The 10,504-nt window shown below is 39.0% G+C and overlaps 1 protein-coding gene across 1 annotated transcript; it reads right to left on the minus strand.

Annotated features, from left to right (window-relative positions):
• Window positions 1-3,148: 3,148 nt before the first annotated feature.
• Window positions 3,149-6,030, minus strand: LOC131344896 (4-galactosyl-N-acetylglucosaminide 3-alpha-L-fucosyltransferase 9-like). Its single transcript, XM_058377443.1, has 2 exons — window positions 3,517-6,030; window positions 3,149-3,446 (listed from the first exon to the last, which is right to left on the minus strand). Exon 1 carries the CDS (start codon window positions 4,718-4,720, stop codon window positions 3,593-3,595), a length of 1,128 nt encoding a protein of 375 aa, XP_058233426.1. The 5' UTR covers window positions 4,721-6,030; the 3' UTR covers window positions 3,149-3,446; window positions 3,517-3,592.
• Between the last annotated feature and the right edge of the window lie 4,474 nt (window positions 6,031-10,504).

Here is a 10,504-nt window from a genome sequence, read left to right on the forward strand (position 1 = left end):
GACAATACTGTTCTTGCAAGAACTATTCCAGAACACCTGACCTTCGTGAAAAGTTCTACATTGATTTGCATTTTAATGAGTGAAATAAGTATTTGATCCCCTATCAATCAGAAAGATTTCTGGCTCCCAGGTGTCTTTTATACAGGTAAGGAGCTGAGATTACAGTAGGAGCACTCTCGGGGAGTGCTCTTAATCTCAGCTCCTTGACTGTATGAAAGACACCTGTCCACAGAAGGAAGCAATCAATCAGATTCCAAACTCTCCATCATGGCCAAGACCAAAGAGCTGTCCATGGATGTCAGGAACAAGATTGTAGACCTACACAAGGCTGGAATGAGCTACAAGACCATCTTGGTGAGAAGGTGACAACAGTTGGTGTGATTATTCCCAAATGGAAGAAACACAAGGACTGTCAATCTTCCTCGGTCTGGGGCTCCATGCAAGATCTCACCTTATGGAGTTTCAATGATCATGAGAACGGCGAGGAATCAGCCCAGAATTACACTGGAGGATTTTGTCAATGATCTCAAGGCAGCTCGGACCATAGTCACCAAGAAAACAATTGGTAACACACTACGCCGTGAAAGACTGAAATCCAGTAGCGCTCACAAGGTCCCCCTGCTAAAGAAAGCACATGTACAGGACCATCTGAAGTTTGCCAGTGAACATCTCAATGATTCAGAGGAGAACTGGGTGAAAGTGTTGTGGTCAAATGAGACCAAAATCCAGCTCTTTGGCATCAACTCAACTCGCCGTGTTTGGAGGAGGAGGAATGCTGCCTATGACTCCATCCCCACCGTCAAACATGGAGGTGGAAACATTATGCTTTGGGGGAGTTTTTCTGCTAAGGGGACAGGACAACCGCACCGCATCAAAGGGACGATGGACGGGGCCATGTACTGTCAAATCTTGAGTGAGAACCTCCTTCCCTCAGCCAGGGCATTGAAAATAGGTCGTGGAGGCAAAGAGGAGTGGGCCCAAATTCCTTGAGATGTGAGATGTGTGCAAACCAACTACAAGAAATGTCTGACGTCTGTGATTGCCAACAAGGGTTTGTCACCAAGTACTAAGTCATGTTTTGCAAAGGGATCAAATACTTATTTCACTCAATAAAATGCAAATCAATGTAGAACTTTTTTGAAATGTGTTTTTCTGGATTTTTTGTTGTTATTCTGTCTCTCACTGTTCAGATAAACCTACCATTAAAATTACAGACTGATCATTTCTTTGACAGTGGGCAAACGTACAAAATCAGCAGGGGATCAAATCATTTTTTCCCTCACTGTACATACATACCCACACACACACACACACACACTTAAGCAGATGATGTCCTCAGTTTGTGTTATAATGAACTAGTGGTGACGTGTTAATTAATAGAGACATCAAAGCACTTCTGTACATCGCTCTGGATAACGGCGTCTGCCATATGCTGCAAAAAAGTAAATGTATATGTCTCCATACACACCACACTAGCGAGAAAACACCCTCTACAAGCAAATATCATCGTCTGAAATAATAACAACATATGAATCAACACTAACAGCAAACAAACAACACACACAAATCTCCTGGAATCCAGTTTCTCGCTCAGCTTCATCTTCATGTGCTTAAAAACCCATAGAGCTTATTACAGCTCCCACCATCGCTAATCATAATCACACTGTACGCTAGGCTCGGCTCAGCCAGCTCCGGCATTTTCACCTGCTTTACAGAATAAACTCACACACACACACACACACACACACACACACACACACACACAACAGAATGATCACACTCCCTGAAGGTTTTGATTTAATCATGCTTTACATTAAGGTTCCTAGCATTGAAGTAAAGCTTGAACTAGCTCTTCTACTGCTTGAGCTAACATGAACATGAGCAAACATCAGCCTGAAGAAATAGGAAGTGATGTAGACAAGAGTAAGAAAAACACACTATAGCTCCAAAATACTGAAGTTTCGTATCATGTCTCAATACTGTACTGTGTCCCCCCCCCCCCCCAGTTACACACCAGAGATTCACCTACACTTACAGTTTACACCTTAGACCTTTATCCTGATCTACAGCAGAGTTATATTTTAAACAAACAAATAAAGAAAGAAAGATAGATAGATAAACAGATAGAGAATGAATGAAGAAAGGACGGAATGAATGTACAGAAATGCAGACAGACAGACAATGAATGAATGAAGAAAGGATAAATGTACACAAATATAGATAGATAGATAGATAGATAGATAGATAGATAGATAGATAGATAGATAGATAGATAGATAGATAATGAATGAAGAAAGGAAGGAATGAATGAACACAAATGTATGTAGGTGGACAGACAGATAAATAATAAATAAATAAACAAACAAAGAGATAAAATATAAAACCTTGCACTCTATTCTACTTTGATTTAATGTCCACAAAATTCTATTATTTAACCATGAAAAAATATATATTTTAAAAAAGTATAACATTTTAGAATTTTAAAAGACTCCATACAAAAATGTAAGATTAAATAGAAATCAGTAGAATTTAATCTATATATAATAATTTTTTAAAATAAAATATTTTAGGAATATGAATCAGAACGTCTCCGATTATTTCCATTAACGTATTTAATTTTCAGTTATCATGATACCCAAGATTTATCGTCGGTGAACACCGAGGTGTTTATTTCATGCGGGCTGGATTGCATTTTTATAAACAAATAAAAACAAATAAATGAACATTTTCCACCTGCATTCCACAGAAAACCTGGAGTTGTTGACTGGCTGAAGGTCACATACATACTTATCATTCTTCCTTTTTAAACTCCTGGGGTGTGTGTGTGTGTGTGTGTGTGTGTGTGTGTATGTGAAAATATTAAACATTAAAATGTTTATTCGTTTAAAACTAATTTGAGTAAAAAAAACGATCCCAAATGATGAGCATCACATTCACACAACAAAATATTTAAACCAGAATTAGAAAAAGATTTCACTAATTATTTTTTTTCCCCTGGTAGAAATAATAAAAGGAGTCTAAATAAAAAATTCCCTGCATGTCGCTGGCACCGCTGCGGTGAAACAAAAGGCTGTTGCAGCGAGCGTCGCTCCTCATCCAGCACGCTAATGATCCGAATCAAATAATACTCAAAGAAACACGACACGGCATCGCAATCTCAAAGCCACTGCGTTATTTGCATTTATTTATTTCATTTTTTTTTCAGTCAGGTCTTTTCCTTTTTTTATTTTTTAAAGCGTCTCATGATCGTAGAAGCTAGAAAACAATCCATGTCAGAACCCAGCTCCTTTTCTTCAGTCGCTAGGGAGGAACTTGTTGTCACAGAAGAAGAGGAATAAACGTGTTGCGTTGGAATAATTCAATTAAATACATTGAGGTAATTGAATACAGATAAGTATTGATTTCAAACATTCCAGCTTTTAGGATCGGAAAGATGATGGAAAAACCTGTGAGGGGAAAAACACTGATTAGTTCATAAACATACACAAGTGAGGGTTGTGAAAATGGATGAATTACCTGAGGAATCTGAGGAAGAGAGAAGAAAGAAAAAGAAAAAAAAAAAAAAAAAAAAAAACTCATGGAGCTGTTCAGGTTAGTAGAAAGATGGAGGCAGGTCAAGTTCTTTGCTCATATCCCAGTACCACTGGTACATATTTGTAAGAACCTGGTACTGCCGGTTCTGTCGAATGTACTCGCAGGAACGACAGGCATTCTCCACCGGGAAGTAAGCGGTCTTCACTCGGAAATGTCTCCTCCACCTGAAGTACCTGAGATACAAGGCTTGGTTCTGGTGTAAAAGAAAGAGATGTTTAGCCAGAGCCCTCATGGAAGGGAAGTCGTCCACGTGGATAAAGGCGTCACCGGGAATAAAGCACTCGTAGTTCTTCCTGGGAGGCCCAAAGACTATGGGAACGGCGCCTAGATCCAGGGCATTGAACAGCTTCTCCGTGATGTAGTCCTTGTGCGCGGAGTTCTCGAAGGACAGGTAGAACTTGCAGCTGGAGATGATGTCTTTGTATTCCTGCTCGGAAACGTGCCTCTCGAAAAACTCGCCGTAGACGTGAATCTGGACGTACTTGCTGAGCTGCTCGTAGTACTGCACCCTCCTGTGTTCTGGCTTGTAGTTGCTAACAATCCAGCACACAAGCTTGTCCTTTTCAGAAGGTAGAAAGTCCACAAAGTCCTCAAATCCGTCGTGAACCGGAACCAGAGAGCCGTAAGGCACGCTGATGTCGGCGTCTCTGCGGTAACTGAGCGAGACGTTAAATAGGTCGTCGAGGCCAGGGATCCGAGCCGTGTTCGACGGCGACTCAGAATTCATCCAGATCCACTTCTGATGAGGAGGACGAGGAATCCACGGGAGATTCGACGCATCCCAAGCGATGTCCCTGTGGTGGATCAGGACGGCGTCGGCTTTCTCGATGAAATCCCGGTTGGCTGTTAGGATGCAGCCATGGATGTTGAAGAGGGAGCTGCAGAGGTCGAGCTCGAAGGTCTGGTTAAAGGGCCAGAGCCAGATGAGCACCAAGACGGGGCGGTGTCCAGGGTTCATGATGGGTTCTGCGAGTTCTTGGGTCAGACATCGGAAGGAAGGAGTGTAGTAGAGCAGAGCAATGAGCAAGACGGACAGCAGCGAGATCGCATACCACAACGAACGACACAACTTCCACCCCGACATGGTCGGCATCGATCCTGCAAATGTGAACAAACAAGCAGTCATTTCTGGCCCTATGAACTTCTCAGACTTTTGGAGAGATGCACAATCATGGTTAATGTGGAAGGAGGAGGCGATCAGTGAAGATCGTGTCCTGTGAAGATTTGAAGATTCAGCACTTTGTCAGTTACTGCAGTTACTCTTCAACTTCTGGATCTGTGCAAATCCTCACATCAAATTACTTATTAAAAGAACGGTTCTGCATACCAGAGGATGATAATGAATAACTTTTGGAGCTGGGAAAATTTTGGTCTTGTCTCATCATGTGAACCAGGGTTCAGATTCTTAGGAGAGTTTTCAGGAGTAGTTTTTTGGGCAAGCAAAGGTTCTGCCCTAGTTCTCCCACACCACCCCACTGCTGAACTCCCTCCACTGGCTTCCTCTAGCTGCACACATCAGATTCAAAACTCTGATGCTTGCCTACAAAACCAAGAATGGACCAGTTTCCTCTTACCTCAAAGCTCTAATCAGTCCTCACACTAATCCTACAGCACTGCTCGCCTCATCCCACCATCTCTCAGGGTAAGAGGTAGGTTTACATCTGGCACCAGGGTGGTGGAATGAACTTCACCAATATGTCCAAACAGCAGAGTTACTAACCATCTTCAAACAATGGATGAAGACCTACTTCTTCCTGAAGTATTTAAACTAGCTCTTATTTCCCTGTTTGCTTACAATGGAACTTCAGCATACAAATTTTAATCCGTCCTGGAGGCGAGCTCTTAAGGTGAAAATTTGTATTGGAAACGAATTTCCCCATAATAAATAACGTAAATGCAGATAATCCGTTCCAGCCGCCCAAAAATATGACCAAAGCAAAGCGTATGGAAACTGTATGGCTGCTTACAAAGAACTGACCCAAGCCAAGCATTCCATGTCAAGGCTCCTCACAGGAAGTCGTGCCACCAAGCTTGGGCTAAAAATAGAACAGATCACCCACACCACCGATCTGTCAACAAAAAAACACCCGAAAAATCACCTAGCTTTTGAACGCATGCTGAAGGTGAAGTTGGTATCGTGGGTTGAGTCTTTCCAAACAGCTTTCACTGACTGGAAAAAAAATGTAAAAATTTGTAAACTCGCTTCACTTGGCTTTCCACTGACGATAACACGTTTTGAATGGCTCCCGGACCGACGTGCAGCAGGTGTTCAGTTTGTTTGTCTGCCAAAAAGTCTTCATATACCGATGCAAAATTCTTGCAAATTCTTAAGTCGAAAATTCACAAGGGAGGGCATTGCAGAGGTTCCACTGTATTTCCTCCCAACACAGTTTTTAGGCTGATGGTATCCCAAGTCTGAGACCCTACTGAATCAGTGTTTATGTTTTCATTAATAGAGACTCCAAAACACTTTTGTACCTTGCTCTGGATAACGGCGTTTTCTAAACGCCAGAGATGTAAATGTAAAGGTTCTACTGGACAAATACAGAACGCCTCAAAAGGGAAACCTTCCTCATCTGGGTGAAGATGAGGATAGTGTGATTATAAAATCATTACCCTTCTGTCAGGGCCGGCTTGTGGCATAGGCGACGTAAGGCAGTTGACTAGGGCACAAAATGACAGGGGGCGCCGCACAAGAGTTTTTTTTTTTTTCATTTTTCAGAATTGCGCCCATGTGACCATTGTGTGCTACTACACCCATACATTAAGCAAAACTATTACTGCCAGAAATGATTAAAATAAAATTGACAAAAAATCAACAAAAAAAATAAGATATGACAGCACGTCATGTTGGACTAATTTCAACACTTTCTGCATCATGGTGTGATTATGATACATAATACATACATTTTATCTACATATATGCATATACTGTATCTTCTATATATTATAGCATCTACACATTTATTTATATATTGTTTTATTTTTCACTCACATTATTTATATATATATATATATATATATATATATATATATATATATATATATATATATATATATATATATACACACACACACACACACACAATATTGTACTGTATTATATTAGTGTATTATATTTTTGTTTTTATATTTAGTTTTTATAAAGCAGTTTTATATTTGTATACATTGTTATATTACTATTATTTTATTTTTCATTATTTATATTTACTGCTATATTGATACTACATTATATATGTATATATATTTGCATATGCATATCTTACACTTGACTTTCAAGCTATTTTCTTTTGTGATTTCTACCATTTAAATTTTCCCTACTTTTCGCTATATACTCCTAACTATATCCCCTATTTTTCATGTCCACACTTTAAATGTTTCTTTTTTACTCTCTTTTTTATGTAAGACAGTCGTAATAAGAATTTCACTACATGTCGTACTGTGTATGATTTCGTATGTGACCAATAAAATTTAAATCACCATAAGGCATTAATTATGCACAGCGCATGCAGTTTCCATACATATTAGTTTTGCCATTTATGTGCATTTAAACCATCCTTTCTAAATAAGTGTGTAAATGATCAGGGGCACAAGGCAGGAAGCGACGCAAAAAAAGAGGAGCAGAAAAAAAGAGCAATGTAGAGGCGGAAATCAAAAAGCTAGGGCTTGGGGCACCAACAGAGCCTGGGCCGGCCCCGCCTACTGTGTACCCAAATACTCAAAAAGTACAACTGCAGGAAATTCAGTCCAGGAAGTGATCAACTGCTCCATGATGAAACTCTCCCATGCTACATAACTCAATAGTAAATCATGTGTGATTTCCTTTAGAGTTAAAGGAAAGTCATGATTTTGCACCACGATGCGCTCAACTGATTCGTATTCGGTGGTAGCCGTCGAACCCGGCGTGCTGAAACATCTCCAAGGAGACGTGCGAGACCCTTCACCAGCAGCTAATGTAACACATACGTCCTGCTCTTGACAATTACTGCAGAAGAGTTTTCGAAAGCAACTCCGAGGTACTCTCAGAAGCAATAACGCAGCGCCCCCCGAACAGCCGTATTCGCTCTGCCGGATGATCCTTTACATTTAAACATGCATCAGTTTTGACATTATTGCCTTCGCAACACTTTCCGCTCGTTCTGGTGATTTGGTGATTTGCTGCTCGTCAGTCAGCTGCCGCTCGGCTGCAGGACCTAATGATTTTTCTGGAGTTGGGGGGAAAAAATTAAACGTGTCTTAGGGGGAATCTGGGAAATGTTTTGTTTTAAATTACAAACCCGCTTCATAGAAGATGAAGGTCTTACAGAAATGACTACGGCATATGATTTAGATTTTAATTACTCATTTATTTATTTATATGTACGTAAATATAATCGTTTTTTTGTCCACCAGCTCAGTGTTGTGATGAGGCCGTGGGTTGAATTTTAATTACTTATTTATTTATTTACTTATATGTAAATATAACTCTCTTTTTCAGTCCACTGGCTCAGGGTTGTGATGAGGCTGTGGGTTCAATCTTTTAAAAAAAAAAATTTATTTTTTAATTTAAAATTAAAACTGTTTATGAAAAAAATATATATACCCCATTACACAAATTTCCATAAATAAATAAATAAAATCATTTAGAAAAATATAGAAACAGATCAACACTACCTCTTTTTTTTACAGAAATTTGGTAAAAAAAAAATAAAAAAAAAAAATAAATAAATAAAAATAATAATAATAATAATAATAATAGTAAATCTCGGATTATTACCACCATCTCTTCAGCTATTTTTCCTGCTTGGATAAAAAATGATTTAAAATAAATAAATAAATAAATAAATCAATCATTTAAACAAATATAGAAATATCCTCACATTTATTTACTGAAATTTTGTAAAAAAAAAAAAAATATTATATTATATAATATATTATATATATATATATAATGGATTATTTCCATTATCTCTTCAGCTATATTTCCTACTTGGATAAAAAATTATTTATAAATAAATTAAAAATAAAAAAAATTAAAAACCTGATTATGAAAAATGGAAAAAAAAGGAGATGTCATTCACTCAAAGACTATTTTGTAAATTATTTCTGATGTCAATTTTAAAAAAAGAAACCCTAAAGATAAGTTGTTAGATGGTGTTGACCAGAGATTCAAAAATTAATTCTAGTCATCTTTTCCATAGTGGATTCAAGATGTTGCTATTTTTAAGACATTGCTGTCTTTTTTACATTTCCAGCACCAATGTTTTATATACATTTATTAATTATTAAAACATTAATTTCTTAACCGAGCGTGCAGCATGGAAGCTCATGTCCATCAACACTGACTTCACTGTAGCTCAGGAAGAGGGTTTTTTTTTTTTCCCTAAAAACCGAGTCTGGATCAGTCAGGTTGTAATCTTGTGACGTGGGATTAAAGAATGAAGAAGAATAAGAAGCATGTCTTCATCATAAACGTAACAGCACAGTGAAATTCTGTAGGAAGTTGAGATCAGAGTGTAGGAGCAGCTGTGATGCAGCCTCCTGGTGCAGAGAGAGTTAAGGGCCTTGCTCCAGGGCCCAGCAGTGGTAAGCTTGATGGTGCTGGGGCTTGACTTTCTGATCAGTAACCCAGAGCTTGATCCACTGAACCATTAGTGTCCTCACTGGACTGATGCACAACCCATGGCTCGGAAAGTTTTCCTTAGACAGATTTTATTTCATCACACTCACCTTTACACTTCATCCAAAAAGATGATCAGGTTCCACTAAAAACACAATCGAGAATTAAATAAAGACCCTTTACCCCATAATGTGAATGGAAAATTGGCTTCATCTATGAGAGAAAAATGTTTTCAGACTGCTATTTTTTCCCGTTCTTTCCACCTCCCTGACTGGTCAGCATTCCCATGTAGCTCCATGGTGAGCGTCCAGACCGTGGCTTCCACAGACTAGTCGACTAACAACAGGAAAACCAGTGAAGTAAGCCATCATTGTGTTTAATTACGCCACTCCGGGGACGTCTCGGCTCATAATCGTGTTTCTCTGCTGATTATGACACTGCAGAAAGTCACCAACGGAAAAAAAAAAAAAAAAAAAAAAAAAAAAAATATCACACAACTCAATCACACGTGTCAAAGTCATAATCAGGAGAAGATGTAAAAATAAGATGGAAGGACATCTTAAATTCCTGTAATTAAGCGCTCCTTTCCCTGCGGGAGAGCTGCATGGTGATTGTGTAGTGAGGGTTGAATACAGAGAACGGTGCGACGGCTTGACTGCTGAACGGCGCTGGGGTTTTCCCACGCCTGAGGCCGGAGCCTAGAATCGGGCCTCGGGGACGTGATGAATCGCAGATCATTAAGGAATCCGTGGGTCATTATAAAGCCGTAAAAGACCTACAAATAACGTGGGAGTAGAAATATGCAGCTTTGTAGGAGGACGCTGTTGTCGCCTCGCAGCCACGTGTTAAATGCGACGACAACGACGCTCTCGCACAGCCACCTCAACACTTCTGGGGGTTTCTCTGAGGGAAGGCATTACACCAGCGTGGTTTGTTTATATGTTTATTTATCTATTAATCCATTAATACACATCATTAGGTAGATGGTTTGTTGTCACTGCTCCAAAACTTGACTTTTAAATCACGACATTATTTCTTCAGCACTTCGGCTCATCACTGTTGAAATATTTCGATCGTTCCACTTCTGTTTGTCTTCGTCTCCATCTCTGATTTCTGTTTAATCCTCGTTTGTTTGCTGATTTTGTTTATTAATGTTCTCAGCATCCTTGAGCTATGGAAAGGTGCTACATAAATAAATCGTTATTATTATCATTATTATTATTTAAACCAAACATGTTCAAATTCAAACCTCAACAGCTTTATTATAAATTAAATGTGTAATTTCAACTGAATCTTAACACATTACTTATA

Source organism: Hemibagrus wyckioides, linkage group LG24, assembly GCF_019097595.1.
Source record: "Hemibagrus wyckioides isolate EC202008001 linkage group LG24, SWU_Hwy_1.0, whole genome shotgun sequence".
NCBI lineage: Eukaryota > Metazoa > Chordata > Actinopteri > Siluriformes > Bagridae > Hemibagrus > Hemibagrus wyckioides.

Excerpts from the sequence above, each read along its gene's own strand:
- LOC131344896 (XM_058377443.1), bottom strand. The coding sequence starts at position 4,720 with ATGACTGCTTGTTTGTTCACATTTGCAGGATCGATGCCGACCATGTCG.